Genomic DNA, 18,911 nt, shown 5'->3' on the forward strand with positions numbered 1-18,911 from the left:
TTCTCCGGGGTCAGGCGCTCCAGACCGAAAAGCTCCTGTGTCCAAAGAGGCACTTCAGAATACGGCGAGTCTCCAGAAGAACCTGAAGTTCCTCAAGATACTCCTCCAAACTCACCGCCAGCACGAATGCCCCAGCGCCACGGGACGCTGCGAATACCCACGGGAGAGGGGTAACCCCTTCAGAGGAGGGCACCGGTTCCTGCTCCACGCTTCCAGTCGAGGCGAGGACTGGGACAAACCAATACACTGAATATCGACACGTTTCTTCAGGAAGCGTTTCTGCTCACATCGTACCGGGCCCACCCCTGCGGCAGCAAAACGCTTACAAGTCCGCGGCCGGCGGGTGCCAGACGCTCCAGCAGACCTGACAGGAGCAGCAGCGGGATACCAGATTCAAACGCCTGCCGGGATCCAGCCCCGGGCAGCCAGGACAGACCTACCGCGCTGGAAAGGCTTCTCCGGAGGTGGAGGAGCGGGCTCTGTATCGGCGCTACTGGACCTGCGGGGCCAGGCAGACGTGAGGTCTGGGTTCCCTCGAACGCGGGCAGTGGAAGTTATTAGCAGCCACTGCAACGACCAACGGTTTGTTGGGAGCCTCGCTGTAGGTCCTAGAAAGGCCTCCTTAAGAGAAGGACGTGTTAAAACTGCTGTAGAGCTGCTGCTGCTCTTGTAATTAAAAAAGCGCATGATTTCAGCCTAAGATTTTTCAACCAGCACCACTAACAAGGTTTCAGTATTTCACTGTTTATGCGGAATTAGACATCATCGTTTCCGCGAGTTTCCTCGCCATTCCCAGTCAAGATGCACAATGGTAAAGAGTTGTGGCTGCTAGAAATACTGTGCGTGGTCATGGGAGGTCCTAATTATTTTCTCTGCAATGCCCAGCAGACTGAAATTTTCTCCAGATGTATAAAAATGGGATTTGAAAGCCTCAGGAGCCATAAGATTACTTCCCCCAAGCCCAGAAGGTTTATATTAAAAATGTCGTTACAAAAAAAAAAAAAGTCAAATCAGATGTATTCAAGATCAAAAACTCTTTGCACCAAGACTGGCTGTATTTTTCAGCTGAGAAATATATAAACCTTTTTTTTTTTCTCCTGATAAATACCACATGAAAGATTAGCCATTAAAGTCTTTATATTTACAGAAATAACCACGATTCAGATTTGACTGCTTCACTCTAATCATCTCCCCACATCAGTCTCCAACGGGAAAGCAGCCAAAAAACTCCACACGCGCTCCTTGCAGGGCTGAGTCTCACCTAAACCTCTAAGACACGGGAAACAGTTCAGTCTGCGTGGCTCCCTGAATAACAAACTGAAATAAAAGCAAGGGTCGTGTCCATCGTCCCCTGGTCATTGTCCTGCTCATACCCCCTTCAAAAAAACCCCCCTCTTCTGTATATTGCATGTATTCAGCGTAAAGCATAGATTTAAAAAGAAATCTAAATAAATGGGGCTCGTAAAAATGAAGCTGTAGAAATCTGCTGCTTTATGCTTTTTCGCAAAGCCCACCCTAGGTTCCTGCTGGTGTTAAAGCACAAACTCTGTCCCTTCAATCCTCTCGGGGTCTCGGAGATCGAAATATGAGTCAGGCCTTGGACACCGCAGAGCCTCACAAAGCATTGTACTCCACACATTTCGATGGGTCTGTTGGGAAGTGCTTCTGGCAAATGGTCATGAGCCTCTTCAGCCCCTAGGAATTAACAAAACAAGGACAATTCTGTAATAAAACTGCAGCTGTCAAACAAACTTAACCGTCGACAGTATTTTTAAGCTTAACAAGAAGAATTCAAAACAAACAGCTGCTATTTTGGGGCTGGTTTTTTTTTTATTTAGTTGTTTTTCCAGTTTTTAAGTTTTATGAACCTTTCTGCCTGCAAAATGCCAAGTTATCTCCAATATTAGAGGAGTCTGTGGCATAATTGAAGAGACTACAGATTCATAGCAAAGGATCACCGTAAGGCTTTAATCCCTCTTCCCCACCAAGGGAGAAAACAATACTATCACAATAAAAGATGTTTAAAAGAAACCTGAACATTAAAAGTAATTCTATAGCGCAAAAAGCAATTTCTGACACCAAAACAAGCTGCACAGCTACGAAAAGAACCGAACAATTTCTCGCTGTCATTCCTCCCCATGGTGGCACCACACCTGACCTACACCGCGGAGGCAAACTGAAGAAGGAATCGAGAAGAAAAGCAGAATGTCAACTTTTTTCTTCAGTTCTTTCAAGGCATCGATTGCCAAAAAACAACGTGACAGAAACCCTGTGATTATTTTCTTTCAAGTCTCGCATAAAAGTCTAACAAAGAAGAAAGAAGACTGCTGTGGCAGGAATGTAATTTAGCAGTGACATTGTACTCCAAAATGGCCGAATCGTGTGGCTGTCATTAGACACGGACAATAGAAGATGGCTCCTCACTGAAGGCAAAAATGATTCAACAGAGGATGCCTTGGCCTTTTCAATGCAGGCAAGTCTGGAAAACATGTCCCAGCACCATAATGACTCCTTGTTTGGGATGTTACGATCCCAGGTTTGTTGTAAATCAGAAACACATTAGCTTCACGTAACTGCTGGGAGCACAGATAATATTCCATGCTCCAGTTTGAGCCAGACTAGCTAAACAAGACCTGGTATTTAAAACCAGCATGGAGAACATACATGTTTAAAGCCAACTCTGTCTTGGCGCTTCAGTAACTTGTATAATTCAGAAGCACAGATGTGAAATTCACAGTGGGAAGACGAACACAAAGATTTCCTTGACCAACAGATGTAACCCCAAAGGCAGATAAGGGCCAAACTGAGGAATTCCCATACGTTGTATCTTCCAAAGGGCACGCTAGGAGAAATCAAGCAACGCTAAAGAGCAGAGATCTTTCTGCTGGAGGAGTGGCAGATGGACACAGATGGCCAATTGTTCACCAAAGTTGGAGAAGCAGCATTATGGCCACGTTGAGGCCCACAACGATCTTCCTTCAGAGTCCAAACTCCTTTTTTAACACAGACTAACAACAAAACTGTTTGGTCTAACATAAGCTATTTCATTCATTAAATACTTCCAAGCAAGTATTACGCTAACTGGAGCCTGTCTGTGAAGATGCATAATCCACATGCCAAATTTTCACCTTACAAAAGAATTGGTCAAATTGAACCTGTTGGCTCTGCAAGTGTCTGGAGCTTCCTCTGACTTGACAATATTTTCACAGGTTATCATAGTAAAAACTATAGTTGAAGGGAAACCAAAGGCTATACTTGTAGCCCCAATACAAAGAGACTCTAGGCAGAAGGAGAAGTTGCATTTTACAAGCAATCCGCTTGCAGACACCTGCAGAAGTTGAAAAGCAATGGGAATCAATCCTTCTGCCACAGCAGCAAGATCCTGCCAGAAGCTCTGAGCTCCACCATGCTGCTCCGGAGGCTTCAGAGTTAAGGCAGAAGGTCTTTATCTCAACGAAACTGCAACTGGCAAGAGGCAAACACATTTAACAATACAAGGAGAGAAGACTTGTTTCCTCAGACCCATCCACCCATTACACTGAAACATCAGAGAAGAAAAACACCACTGCTATTAATTCCACAAACAACAGAAGTTCATGACATGAGTATGAATATGCATAGGAGAAACTGAACCTGGAATTTTGAGCCCACAGTTAAAAGAAACATGTTTGAAAAATGTTTTCATTTCATTTATCTAGTTGCAGAAATAGTCAGAAGGACTGTATTCCACGGTATTAAATTCCACACATGATGTTAAAACCATGAGTTAAGCAGTGAAGGAACTCAGAAGAATAAAGCATGTCTTCACAGCTACTTTGGTGTTCATACAGGATTGCAATAGTCAAGACGCAGAAAAATCCATTAGACTCCATTCCCAGCCCAGCCCTGAAGAGCCTTCAGGTCCAGGACGAGCTCTCTGTTAAATGGATGTTATGCTTGACCCAAACTGAGGCAACTGTCCATTTCTAGGACCTGTTTACCGCATCACCTCTAACTACGAAACCAGTATTCCTCAAAGATCTCCTAACTTCAAAAGCAAATCTGTTGGATTTCCAAAGCTAACGTTACCTGAATATACTTCCTTTGAGTTTCATCATTGAGAACGTGGGCTACGTGCTTGGAGAAAATCTTTTCACGACCTGTTCGAGCGTGGATGCCAACCATAGTGACACCAATAGGCCAGGGAGCATTTCCAATAGCCATCTGAAGATAGGCATCGTTTGCCTGAAGGAATACAGCGCATGCACACTTAGCAAAAGAGAAAGGGCATCAGAAAGCATTTTTGCATTGCCTGATACAGTAACAACGCATATTCCAGTCTCTCTGAATCAGGTTTTATTGCACAATATTAACCAATTTTACAACGCACCTTCCTAACATGATTCATGTTTATGCTGAACTCTGAGGGAACCAAGGACTATGGACTTTACCTGATGAAAAAAAGCACTGGATAAGGCAGCCTAATATTGATTAAAACTGAAGTTTACTGGGACTATTTTCAGCTCAGCCTTCTCAGGTTCCCATAAGCTTTTCTGCTGTAATCACCTTTACAACCCCTGCTGGGTTGGCCGCAGACTAGACCGGGGAGCCTGTCTGTAAGCGCAACCCACCGCAGGCCCACGTCGTGCACGCAGAACGGAGGTCACCCTGTACACGGGAGTGCACAGGAGCCTGACAGCTCCTGGGGGGAGGAACCGGCTTCCAATGAGGCTGAGAACCAGCTCTCTGCAAAACTGGGTTAAATAAGCACATTTGTAACAATGTTTACAAACAGAGCAGTAGCAGCAGTAAATGAATCTGAAATTTCCTGATCAAGATAGCAGATCCTGTTTCTTAACATAAAGCTGTAGCAGACAACATCCCTGGGGAAAAACAGTGATAAAACTTGAATGGAAAATGAATAGAAAGGGAGAAAGGAAGAGAAGTGCAGAGCTTAAAAAGCCCATGACAACTGAGAACCAGAAAGTGAGGGGGACAGACACATACATGCCATTACAGAAACACAGCTTCAAGAAGGACTTGGAGCAGGACATTCCTCCACTGTTAGTCAGCAGCTACAAGACTCGCTGATAAAGAGGTCATTTATCACCTCCCATTTAGAGACTAATCAACAAGAAGTAGCCATCATGACCAGTGGGTGCACTTTCTTCCCATTTGGCAGCGAGCAAACTGGGAGGTAATTAATGCACAAGGCAGGGGGTTGCAGACAGAGCTGAGAGTAAACCTGAAGAAGGGTCTTCACCTACGTGAGGCAGGATCCCAACAGGCTTAGTCAAATACCTACTTACTGACTTAAATGTGGTGGTTTTGTGATGAAATATTGTATGTGAGCATGCAATTAAAGACCCTTCCGGGACTGTCACAACAGGGTTAATGAAGGTTGAGCGGACAACTTGCATTCTGGCATTTGCCTACTGTCACATGTGGATTCCAAAATTCAAATCTTTCCAGCATTTCATCTAACAAACAGCAAGGATTTGTGGCTGACAGTATTCACTAGGCTGCACAAAGCAAAAAAGCACAGAAGACAACAGCAGGCAAAAAGAGTCAAGTGTCTTAGGAAGCGAAATGCAAAAGGATATAAGTCTTTAAAAGCAAAAGGCTCATTAGCCTAATTAAAAAAAAAAAAAAAAACACAAAACCTTCCAAATGTGTACTCGACTCCTCTAAAATAAGTCTGTGAAGTTTGCACAAAGCCAAGCACCTCCGGGAGAGAGGAGCACAGCGGATTAACCCACAAGATAGACCACATTCCTGCACACTCACTACTTTGTTTGAGAATGCACTGGAAAGGGAATTTCAATGTGATGATAACCAAAAGAAAAAAAAATGCCCCAAAACAAAACCCCGCTATCATACATCCCACACTTTCAGTTCTACTTTCAAACGATTTGGATTAAACTCGCCTTAGGCCATCTAAAGCTTTTTCAATAACAAAAGCAGGTTTGCCTGCTTACTTGACAAATTATCCCAAGTCCTCACAAGAATAGTAAGAAATACTAGAAGTTTAAAGGCAAAACACAGCTCAATTTCCTCTGCGTACACAAGCTGCTTAAGCAAATGCTATCGGTATTTGAGTTCCACTTCTGAAGGCAGCTACAAACAAAACCTAACACCGCCTTTGATCTTGTGTGCCAAAGTACTCCTGCCTCCTCCAGTAAGCACACTTTGTCCAAAAAACTTTTCATTAACTTACCTCAACCTTACCAGGCCAGCTAATGTGAGCTTAGCCAAATAAAGGGTCAGTGTCTCATATTCAATAACTCAGTTCACCTCAATTAATTCCTAATTAATTAATCAACACCCTATTACTATTAATTCAATACCTTCATTTAACCTTACAATATCAGGTTTCTCATACAGGATTCCTCTGCAACTTAATATAACCATCTCTGAGCAAAATTCTATTTGTGCTTGCAAAGCTCTGCTCTTTCACCAGCCTCAGAAGACCTTCTGATAGGCTGTGGATCAAACAGTACCTGGAGCCTAACCTTTAAGAGCCATTTTTCATTTCGTTTGAATAGATGTTGTATTTCCAGCTTTGTACCTTCAAAATGCAAAAAAAATGGGAACGCTGAAGTAATAAACTCAATCTATTAGAACCAGACAGCCTGAGCATGACGGAAGAGTGCAAATAAACATACCTTCACATATTCTCTTTGCAACATGAATTTAATAATATCTGTTATTGATTCTTTGATGTCTGCAGGAAGTGTCTACAGAAGAAGAAGAAGAAAAAAAAAAAAAAAAAGACATCTTTACTTCAGAATAGCAGCTCAGGAAAATCATCCTACTCAGCATTTATACAAAGTTTAGCACCTACCCTAGCTTGAGGACTTTAACAAAGGAAAACATCTTCGTTATTTAGATGAAGGATCTGAAGCAAGAGAGGTTAAGTGGTTACACCTAGTAGACAGTGGCAAAGTGCAAAACACAATCCCAACTGTCTATCACGTTTGCAACCCAATAAACAGGCGATACATAAAGCAACACCTGGAAAAGCAGTGGGTAGGCAGAAAAATTCACTAGTCAAGATAAAAAAGTCAGAACGGGGAGTCATGGGCTCTGGACACAGAAACCCTGACCAACTCACTTCTCCTCTCTTCTTCAGTGAATATAACATTACCTTAGGAAAGGGCCCTAGCCACCGGGTACTTTGAAAGCAGAAGTTAAAATAAGTCTCACAGGATAGCGACATTTAAAAGTGATTCACCCTTTTCCGAAGTTTTCTGAAGAGTGGCCTCAGGTATGATTCTGTCTGCTTTTGAGTGGCACTGTTCAGCTTCCCCTGTACTCCCCGTTTCACGTAGTCTTCTCTGGCATTCAGCTCCTTAGCCCAAACTCCAAGAAGAAACTGTATGAGCAACAAGCAAATTTATGTCATAGTGCCATCTAGTGACTTCCTCGGCAAAAAAAGATGGGAACAGTGGTTTAAGCCACCGCGTCAAAATTAGTTTTTCGGAGAAATCTGAATTAAAAAGGCAAGAAGCCTCTTTCAGAAGGATAGGCAAGGTGGGGTAGGAACAACCCTCCTATCATAAAAACATGTGTGTGAGGGCAGAACACGTATAAAAAGGCATGTACAAAAAAAAAACCAAGGAAACAACAGTGTAGGTATCAGTGCTGGGAGGGAGAAGGGGTACACAAAAAGAGCAGAAATCTAAGTAGAAGACGCTGATGCTTCAGGGCAATTTTTGCAAAGGAGCCTAAGGAACGGTGAAGATCACAGTGAAAATTCAACACACCAGAAGGCAAACATGTCCAATGTACCTTCTCTCCATCTGGGAAACAATTTTTGAGCTTTCTTTGCCTGACTGCCCAGCCCAAACTATATTAAAACACCAATGTATCTTACACACACAAATAAAAGCTTCAATTCTTGCCGTGACTTCTGATCATCGCAATAGTTACACAGGGACCCCCTGACTCAAATGAGAGGTGATATAGGCTTCTTGCCAGGAAACAAGGGAACAATTTTCTACTATCCACTTGAACCTGTTTCCTTAGCAAAGGACTTCCCTTAAAATTCTCTTATTTCACATAACAGTACCAGGTGACATTTCATTTCAGCTCTCACTGTTCCCAGGGAAGGGAGGCAGGGACTCCTCGGAAGTTTTTAATGCCATAGTAGTACACAGAAGCAACTACATACAACTGCCTCAATTATCATACAGAAAGCAAAACCATATAAATTTTGTCTAGAAAAGTTGGACCAGATTTTGCAGAACACTGCTCGTCCAACAGCTCTTTCCCATGTCTAGCAGAAGTCACTGTTGTGACTAACAAGACTGTAGAGTGCCAAGCATTTAAAGAAACACACGTCTTAAGCATAATGTGTGAGTTTCTCTCTCCAAGCAGCTGAAACCGTCCCTTCTATTCACAAAATGTATCTGCATCACAGTAAAAAGATATGACACAGCTGCAGAATAATTAATCTATTAGAGTTTGTTACCTTCAAGAACTTCGTTATGATGTCCATATCATAGTGGTCATCACCCCGTCCTAAGGATTCTCCCAAAGCCTAGAACAGGAGAAAAAAAGGCAATTATTTCCAGGTTGTCTAGAAGTTTACCACCACCACTACAGCAGAGCACAACTGACTGCATCGTGAACAGTAATAAACTCCACCAGTAATCCAAAACACTAGTTAGGAAACAGAATGAAACAGCTATATATGCTACTGAGATTCATTAATCTATTAAAAACATTTAAGTCAAAAAGCCAATATGATTATTTCTGAAAAGTCAACGCAACAGTAATTTTTCATTCATTAACTACTAAATTATTGGCTAATTAGCAACTGTCTGACAGCACCGTATTAAGGGGAAGTGTGGGTGCACTTCATTTTTTGAGATCCCCAAAGCCATCAATTAACCTAATTATTTTGTTAAGATATTTCAATTCTCTGATATACTGGAGCTTTTTACCATTTCATTTAATTGTAATTGTGAAATTGAGGGAACAAATCTAAAAAAAAAAAAAAAAAAAAAAAGAAAGAAAAAAAAAGAAAACCACCAAAAAAACCCAGTAGTATGCTCCAGTACTCTAGCTTCCCGCCAAAACTTTGAAACTGTTAATATTAACAGCAATTTTTAGAAACATTTTCCAGTAGGTATAGTTGGATTTATAATCTATTTCCATTGTCCTCACATTTCTAAAGTGAATTTTATTTAAAAAATCTCCTAGATTTGGAACCCAATTCAGTGCAAGCCTTTATGCTCAAGGGAATGCAGTTAAAGTAGCATAAAATTAAGACTGCAGTGTTTTCAAACTTTTCAGAAAAAAGATTACTTTCATGGCTCAAACAAAGCCTGCCCTCCTACCTCAGAAAGGGGGTATTTTGAGAACTAACAGCAGCCCCATTACAACCAGTACCCATTCTGGTACTACAGTTATTTTAAACCAGAAGCCCTGGTACCCTAACAAAAAAGCCAAAGACTATCTCCCAATAATAACGTATTTGTTTAAGTTTTCAGTTATAAATCAGATTATTTCTTAAACACACTTTTGGAGGGATGTGATGAAGATTAACTCCCGCAAAGAGTTTTGAAGATTAAGGCTAAAAGTCTTCAGCTCAAGTTAATGTGCTTTTCAAACCATTACCCTAAAATACCGGGTGCTGAATGCATTGCATGGCACTCGTTCTCCGCTCACTTACACAAACACCATGGTACTCTTTCAGAACGTAACAGTCATTTGCACTGAAGTTTCTGGGACATGTCGTCTCTGCACTTCTTATATTTCCTGTGATCTGTCTGCTTCTGATGTCCACTTCTTTTTTTTGTCCTGGATGTTTTTATTTCAAACATTCCTTCTGTGTGTCTATTTTTCAGAGTCCATCTTTCTTGTATAGAGAAAATTCATTGGTACTAAGCTTATTACCCTCTCAAATACTCATTGGAAATGCTTTAGAATTTATGACCAGGTAATGTATTTTTATTAAATTCTCTACTTCCAACCCCCCGGCAGAGGGAATCCTAACTGTATCACCTTCCTTGCAGTCAACTCCTGCCCCCTTTTTGATGAGGTCTGGTAAACAAAGACCACTTGAGTTTTCACATGTCTACCGTAGGCACCTATGGTGCAACTCAAGGCTTAAAAATCTGAATTTCCTAATAGAGCGTATTTAAGGATACTTCAGAACGCCTAAGCTAGATGTTGAAAACAAGATAACTTTGTCTAAACAATCCTGAAGCTTTCTCACAACAATACAGTGCATCTAAAATCCCTTCATTAAAATCTATCCATCACTCACTTCTAGTTCTTCAATAGTAGTATTCTCCTCATGGACTTTCAAGTCATTCTGTGAGTCATCGTCTCCTGCTTCTTGGCCGCCTACAATTTCGTTCAGATACTGCTGGTCAATCTTATCCAAAGCAGCCTTCAGGTCATTTCTCAGGCCCTGGAAAAGATAAGAAATGACTAATTTACCAAAAAAACCTCAAGTAAATAAAAGCAGTTCAGTACTGTCACTGTGAGCGTCCAACTTCTGTTTAAGAAAAGCCAAATTCTGTAAAAACATGCATAAGGGTTTAGCTTTGTTGTCTGAATTTAAACTGAATTCAAAGAAGAGTTTCTGGATTGCTTCAGCACTTAACAAAAAGCAGGTGCATGAACTTCTGCGACGTTCGTTCCTACGAAAAAGACTTTTTACCATATTTTCACCAGAAAAGCATGGAGGACTAAATCAACTTCTAGGACTTTCTCCATGACATTTTCTCCAAGCAATGCACTGAACCACCCCAAAACAAACAGAAAACAGACCACAACCATCATCAGCTCTACAAGTCTTCACATTTACCCTGAAAAAAGCTGTAAATAAGGTAAGTAACGCTCCTTTGGTACTATCACATAAAACATTTATGTAGTTTCCCTTTATTACCAATGACTTAAACATAGCAGAATGTTTTATATAGATTAAGTGTTTAAAATCCCCTACTCTAGAATAGGTGATTATAAAAAAATCAGAATCAGTTTGAAACCACCTACATAAAATTAAGAGCTGCTTTCAAACAGAACAAGAAACTCTGCTTAGCCACAGTTAGAGGACTTGCGTTCTGATCTTGAGACATAAAATATAAAGCTCTGTAAAGGAGTATGACATTTCTTACCCTAAGATAAATTCAGCCACTCCACTGGGAATAGACATGCACAGTTATTTCCCCTCTTCCATCATCATACTTGACTGTCTGGAGCATTTCTATTAATCATTTAGTAGTCTACAAATGTCTGAACCACAAACTGGTTACAGTGACTATCTACATTTTAAGCAACACATAGCAACAGGAGTGACTGAAACATATAACACAAAAATCCAACACAATCCTATTTATGAGCTCACTATTTCCTAATACTCCTACTACTGTCATCAATGTCACTGGAAGGGAAGCTTTCATTAGCAGAATTTTTTTTTTTTTAAACGTTTAGATCTGTTCACCTTTTTTTTTTTAAAAAGACTTGAACAGGAAAACGCTTTCCTTTTCTGGGCAGCCCCAGCAAAGACACTTCAAACAATTCAGTTTGCCACAAATTAGGGAAGAAAATCCAAACCTGAATTGCATCTCCTCACTTAACTGATCAATTCTTAAGACAAAAGGAATAAATCAGTACCTATGATATATCTTTTAGTCATTTTTTGAATCAATGGCTACTTTAAAGGCAAGGGGGGAAAATCAAGTTTCCCTAACAAGTTATAGCTCTGGAATCAAATGATTTGAAAAATCATTTACATACCAGAAAGACAGGATGCAATCCTCCTCTGTCTTACCCATACCTTCTCAGAGACGCATATAATCGCAAACATAGGTTAGTTTTAACAGTAAATAACTGTCTTCTCTGCTGGTTAAAAAGCAGGTAACAGCACAGGCTGGGGAATTACTGCCACCTGGAGGCCCCTTCTTCAACTGAAAAGGCCTAGAAGGCTTCTAGGGTTGAACTGTCTAAGGTAAGGAATGGTAATTGTGCACAGAACTATGACATTTAACATACTTTCTCAGACAATAAATGAGACAGAGCAGGTATTTCTCTTTGCTCTGTACTACCCCTCCCTACTAAAAAATTAACAGTTAGTGTATACTAATAAGTAACTAACAACTATCCAGTCTTACCTTGTTCACTTCAGGTGCAAGAATTTCTATCTTCCTCAGACGTTGAAATGCATCATAATCTGTTTCTCCAAACAGTCTGATTGGCTCACCTCTCTCTCGTAACCTCCTGATAACCTGCAAAGAATCAAAGCATTGCCTTACGCAAACTCCTAAAGGAAGCAAAATGAAATCCAGAAAGACGGATTTATTTACTTTGCTTAGAATAACAAGCTGAGCTAGACTGGAGAGGAAATGGCAATATTTTAAGCAGTAGAAAAATGTTCCAGACTCTTCACAATCTAAATATAAAACTCCCACGGTATTTCAGTGAAAGGTCATTCCAAATATTACCAATCTAAATTTTGCATAAAATCCCAAGCTGTTTGGTATAGCCAAACTTGCTCTGACTTGTTTAAACAAATACACAAAAATCATCCCTCTGGCAGAGCTTAAAAACCGTTTTCAAAATCATAAAGGAACTTGACGATAATCTCACTCACCTACTTGTCTGGGGCAATAAAAATACTCTCTAACTAGGCTGCAGGTTGTCCCAGCACATCTGCAAGACGATTTGCTGAAAATTCTCATCCTTAAGCATTTGGCAAATACCGAGTCCCATAATCTAATGAGATAGTTACTTTAAAAGCAGATATAACAGAGGCGAAAAAGCCTCCCTCAATTGATTAGGAAAGTCATGGGCAGAGCCAAAAACTGAACTTTATTCTCCCAACTCCTTATCTCATGCATTGCTTGCTAAATCTCTTTCTACTTACCATTACTCATGTAGTGTACCAAGCAACAGGCTTATTGATACATGAATCACCCCGCAATACTTTGGTGACCAAGGGAAGGGCTTACGCTTCATTTCATGCCACCACTTTGTTATACCAATAGACTGGCTGGACAACAAGAAACTAAATGAACTGAGGCCTTAATTCGTTTATTCAGTTCAAGTGTCTTCCTGTATGTTGGCAAGCATTTGACTTGCAAATGTATCACAAAACCAGGGGTGGACAGAGTGCTGGCACAGCAATGCCTAAACCTCGACCAAAGCATGCACCCGAGTAGATCAACGGCAGCGAGACACTGCGCATTACACCCGACATACAGACCCAACCTCAAACCAAACGTGAATCCAACAGCCCACATTACAAGTCCTGTGATATACTCCCATAAAAAACAGTAAGTATCTTGCAAAACTAAGGGGACATGTGACATCCTTGGATGATCTCAGTATATTTGCTGCATTTCAGTATTTCCAAGATTAGAATTTATTCTGTACTTCTGAACTTCCTGTTTCTCTTCTGCTTTGGGGTGTAGACCTGTTTGTGAACTCGCATTCACATAGGTATTTTTATCCTTCGAAAGGAGAAAGAACACACCAGCTGCTCTGGCTTCAGGACTTTTTCTTCTAGAAATCAAGGTGAACTTCCCAAACTTAGTTTCTAAATTTGGGTTCAGACCAATGAGCTACAAAGAAAAGAAGCTGGGGGAAAAAAATCTTGGAAAAAAAATCAGCATGCCATCTTCAGTATTATCCAAGGATAATACTGATATTCAGGGTACTATTCTAGAAGTCATCTGAAAGAGTTGTCAAATGTTATAGCACATCTGTGCAAATCCATATGACAAAGAGGCTCTACCCATCTGTACCTCCCTATGCATCCAAATCCTTGATGAGCGAAGACGATCATTAATTGCTGACGATAAAAATGGAGGCTTATTATTTAATACAAACTGCCATAAAAAGAATAGTTCACTAGAAAGAAAAACAGCCCTAACAAGAAATTTCAGATGCATTTGCTGTAAACTCAAGCAGTCTGTTTATGATGATTGATTTTACCTCCTGTCTGGAAAGGGTCATTGGTAACTTTTCTTCTGCCAGTTCAAGTTCCAGCACTGGATTTGATGAAGTCAGTGGTTTCTCCTCCTCTTCTTCCTGCTGTACCTACATTCAACAGACCTAGTTACTAATGTGCTGATGGAAATAAACCCGTATATTGAGAGCAATGTAAAGATACAGAACTCTAGAACACAGATTTTAATATGACAATATAAACCTTTAGTTTCATAGTTATTATTGTCTATAATTGAATTTAACAGAACAATAAAAGCTTTTAAAACTATCAGTATTTAACTAACACTTCTGCAGGTTGCAGGAAGCAGTCTCTACAGCAAATGGAAAAGACAATTGTTAAAGTCTGGCAATCACTTTAGCAGGCAGGTGTCAGCACTGCTGCCAAAAATAGCAAATCCACCCTCTGCCTGTTGATTCCTGCCCCTGCTCTATCCTCCTCACCCATGTAAAAGCATTTGCATCGCTATGTGATGAACCAGATGGGGGAAATGATTCAAACAGAAAATAATCTGGCAAACACAAAGAAAGGTACCCTTCCCAGCCCACTTAACCTCCTCATCCAGCTCACCAGGCGTAGCACGTGCATGGACACAAGGGCAGAAACAAAAACCCAAAGGCAGGGAGAGAGCGGGGATGCTTCTTTCAGTGGCAGTGTCAGGTTAAAATGTTTATTACCTACAGCTTCAGTGACCTGAGTACAATTAGCAGTGATCCATGGTTCCTGCTGGGTTTTGAGAGGTGCTTGTTTAAGGTAACGCACCTTTCTTACAAGCTTGCCATAGTTTCCTGCAGGTTGAAAAAAACCTACAGCTCCTCATAAGGATGGGATCTCATTAACTACTCCTCTTAATCCACAAGAAGGTCCCTGAATCAAACAGAACTTTCCTTCTTCATTACTCAGTATTTTAATAATGCAAAACAACTCTTTGATCAAAGTAACTTTGAGATGGCAGTCATGTAACTACAGTTCCCTTTATAAGCTCAAATTTGACACTTCTGACAGCATGAGCAGATTGCTGTTGGTAATATTCCTATAATAAGGAAGCATTTCCAGTACTTACATCCTGTTTTTTCCCCCTAGATTCCTTATTAGAATTCATTTCCTTTCCATTCTTGCTAAAAGGGAAATGCCCCACTTAATCCTACAGCACCCTGTAGCATTCTCCATGCATGGGCAGTACACTGTCATTTCCAGTCTGTGTTCGGGTTGATCAGTTTGATGAATGTACTAGACAGATTTTTTTAAAGAAGCTTTTCTATTCTTTCAAGTCAATGTGCCAGTCTCGCATTCCAGTATCAGCCTGACTCCATGCGGATGTAAGGATCCACCTCTGTGGCTCCAGCTAGAGGATTCAGCCACAAATCTATATTCAGTGCTATGCTAGCAAACACAGAAATCAATCCTGTAACCACAGGTGTTTGGAACGAGCAAGGGAAGGACAACCAAATCAATGCTTAACACATAAAGGGAGGGGAAAAAGAAAACTTCCATCGATGCAGGAAAGGGGGAATTGACAGGGGACAGAAAATATGGAAGAACTGTGTAAAAAAAAAAAAAAATATATATATATATATATATATAAAAAAAGAAATACACTCCCATGGCAGAAGGATACGTACAAATTTTAACTTACAAACATTCTTGAAATCATAAAGAGACAGCAGCATTGGGGGAAAAGATTTGATCCGTTCTGTCAGCTGGACTCCAAGTTACAAGCAATATCTTTACCACAGTTATTTTGGTTTCAGTGCTTTCTTTTTCAAGCAAGTCAAATTATTACAACTTATTAAGTCTAAGCAAAGCAAAACGCACCTGAATTTAAAAAGAAATCAGTCTATATTCTACATCTTATTAACATAGTAAAGATCAAATGCAGAAATCTGGGAGGCTCTAAAAAGGTACTAAATTTAAAGAAGCAACTTATTTTAAAACCGCTTTCAGGGTCACGTTTCAAACCAAAACTGGTGCTGCAGCAACACAGGCAACGGCATTTTAACCGCCACGTAAGGTTCTGAAGAACTCAAGCTCATGCTCAAAAACCATCACGTAGTCATTGCCACTCGGAAGAGCGACTGGATTCACAGAACACTTTCTCATGACTATATGCTGCATGTGCCAAGAATCGTTTTGGCATTGATGTTCAAATATTCTACAAACAGATCAAGGTTTCAGAATAAGTCACTAACTGGGTAAAGTTCAATCGAAAACAAAGCTCCTATCTGTGCCCAGTAACAGCAAACAAGACTACGAGCCTCTACCTTCCACAAGGGAATGCAGACCCCCTCCTATACACGTATAATCAGGCAGGCAGGCAGATGCACACACTTGTAAAAGAAAACATTCTTTCCATTTCAGTAAACTATTTCCCTGACACTGTTACAAGGCAGATAAAGCCTTCCAGATCACTCATTTGTTCCAAAAGGCACCCAGGGTTACCAATTGTTTTCTAATACTTTGCCAGCAAGAAAATAAATGCTGCTGTTGCACTCTTTCAATGCTGGATGGTTGATGGCCAAAAACCAAATACAAACATATATAGTATGAAAGTTGGCAGATCTTTTTAATATGCACCCACACTATACTGATTTCTTTTGGACATTTTGACAAGACCGTGAAAATTATCTGAATGGATAAAATTATCCGAATGTATCCATTTTTTTCCAATAAGGGGAGGGTGGGGGGGTGGGGTGGCTATATTAGATCCAGTGTTCATGCCTAACAGCACAATTTAAAAAGAAAGGAAAACAAGCTTTGATCTCAAGCCACTTCATGCTTTCCACAAAAAAAAAAAATAAAATAAACAAAAGCCAAACCATAACACAAACTTAAGTAGCTGTATATCATGCATATCTTTTCCTGCATTGAAAATGGTTTTGGAAACTCATACCTCTCCAGGTGGCTTCTCATTTACAGGCTAATGTATAACATTAACAGATTGAACAAAGAACAACAATTGTCATTAACAACATTTATACTGTTGATAATAAAATGTAGACTTCAAAGTAAACATACAAATTCCTGGAAGAACAATTACCATACCTTGTAGCCGCATCTCTGGAAGTAGGCCTCCTCTTCTTTTTTAGCTAACTCACTGCGTTTGAAATATTTCTTATTTCCCTAGAAGAGAGGAAAACTGTTAACGGTTTACAGTTTTGCATACTTGGGCAAAAATGGCTCAAACTTCCTTACTTGATTTGGTGAATTCAGCTACATCCTTTCATAGAGATGGCTACACTGTCATGCAAAGGGGACAAGTTGGAAGCACCTCTGAAAATCAGCAATATAGAGTGACTTCACAGCACATATGTATAAGCAGGCTTAAAAGTACAATGTGTTCACCAGCGCTTTAAAAAAAACCCACGTTCTTTGTCATGTAAGGCCACGGTCCTCATTAGCAGAAAGCTTCACTTCAGAAGCGCACAACAAGGCCCAGGCTGGAGTACAGGAAAGTTGTTTAAATGAACAACACAAAACATGTAATTTTACACTAAACCAAGGAGATGGGGGACATCACCTTCATACGGAGTATTCTGTAAGCTTGTTTGGGGCAGCTATGTAAAAATGCGTTTGATAAGACCTTCCAGACAGACAACAGCTGGCAACTGTGGTCATCTGGAAGCATTTCCCTTGGTTAATATGAAATATTACTTCTTTCTTCATACTTTGCCTGCCTGACCTACAACAGCCTCTGATCACAGCTCCCGACTTCAACCGCTACCGCCAAAACCTAAACTCGGGCGTCCACAAGAGCCCTCGGCTTTACTGCGGGCGTCGTTAAGCTGACACACTCGGCAGACACCCCCCCCCCCCGTGGCCCTACTGTTGCTATGACCGTCCTGCAGCAGCGGCGAGGGAAGGGATCCACACATCCTTCACCGGTTTTTTGCTATCTCTCAGTGCCTGAAATAAATAACTCAACCAGCTCCAAAAGGCAAAGGCACACAGCGAGGCCCTGAAGCCAGGCTGCCTCTGTGCCCCCAGCCCTAAACACCTCCTGACTCCTTCCCCTGACCCCGTCCCGGGCCGCTCCTGCTCCTCTTCCCCGAGCCCCGAGCCCCCTCCTGGCGGCCCTCCCAAACCTCATCCCGGGCCCTTCCCGACCCTCCCAAACCCCACCCCGGGCAGCTCCGGACCCCCCTACCCCAGCCCCGGTCCCAGGCCGCTTCCTCTCCCCGTTCCCCGGCCCCATCGCGGGCCGCTCCCCCCTCACCGCCGCCCCGAGCCTCCACCTCAGAGCCGTTCCCGCCGCCCTCCCCCGGTCCCCCGCCCCGGACGGCTCCCCGGCCCTGTCCCGACCGCCCTCACCCCGACGAGCTCCTTCTCCTCCAGCTGCTGCCGCTTCCGGCTGATCTCCCGCTTCAGGATGTCCATGGCCGCCCCGGCCGCCGCCGCCGCCGCCGCCGGAAATGGCGGAGCAAAACAACAGCGTCGCTTCCGGACGGCCGCGCCGCGAGCCGGGCCGCAAGGCCACGCACACGCGCGGCGCCCCCTGGTGGCTGGGAGGAGCGCTTGGGGGGTGGTGATAACGTGCGATAGCGTGCGATAGCGCGCGATAGCGCGACAGTGTGTCTGTGCGCAGGGTGGGCTGCGAGGGCGCAGGTGCCCCGGGGAGGGCGTGGGGCTGGTGACTGGGGCCAGGGAGCACGACGGGCTGGTCGCCGGCCCCAGGGATGGCCTGGTGGGTGCCGGTCTCTTCTCCCTAGTAACAAGGGATAGGACGAGAGGAAACGGCCTCAAGCTGCACCAGGGGAAGTTTAGGTTGGATATTGGGAAAAACTTCTTCAGCGAAAGGGTAGTCGGGCACTGGAACAGGCTGCCCAGGGAAGTGGTTGAGTCTCCATCCCTGGAGGTATTTAAAAAGACGGGTAGATGTGGTGCTTAGGGACATGGTTTAGTGGTGGGCTTGGCAGTGCTGGGTTAACGGTTGGACTCGATGATCTTAAAGGTCTTTTACAACCTAAACGGC

General features: G+C 42.1%; 1 protein-coding gene across 3 annotated transcripts; it reads right to left on the reverse strand.

Annotated features, from left to right (window-relative positions):
• Positions 1-1,000: 1,000 nt before the first annotated feature.
• Positions 1,001-18,351, reverse strand: PRPF18 (pre-mRNA processing factor 18). 3 transcript variants are annotated; one of them, XM_082310027.1, is made up of 10 exons: positions 18,251-18,351; positions 16,985-17,062; positions 13,930-14,034; positions 12,108-12,221; positions 10,256-10,402; positions 8,453-8,521; positions 7,214-7,354; positions 6,645-6,716; positions 4,069-4,224; positions 1,001-1,695 (listed from the first exon to the last, which is right to left on the reverse strand). In XM_082310027.1, exons 1-10 carry the CDS (start codon positions 18,314-18,316, stop codon positions 1,615-1,617), a joined length of 1,029 nt encoding a protein of 342 aa, XP_082166153.1. In that variant the 5' UTR covers positions 18,317-18,351; the 3' UTR covers positions 1,001-1,614. The 3 variants fall into 3 exon arrangements, with proteins under 3 accessions (XP_082166153.1, XP_082166155.1, XP_082166154.1); XM_082310029.1 differs by having other exon boundaries at positions 16,985-17,078; positions 18,251-18,327; XM_082310028.1 differs by lacking the exons at positions 1,001-1,695; positions 4,069-4,224 and adding an exon at positions 4,277-4,733.
• Between the last annotated feature and the right edge of the window lie 560 nt (positions 18,352-18,911).

This window comes from Platalea leucorodia (genome assembly GCF_965183815.1).
Source record: "Platalea leucorodia genome assembly, chromosome: 4".
In the NCBI taxonomy this organism is placed as follows: Eukaryota; Metazoa; Chordata; class Aves; order Pelecaniformes; family Threskiornithidae; genus Platalea; species Platalea leucorodia.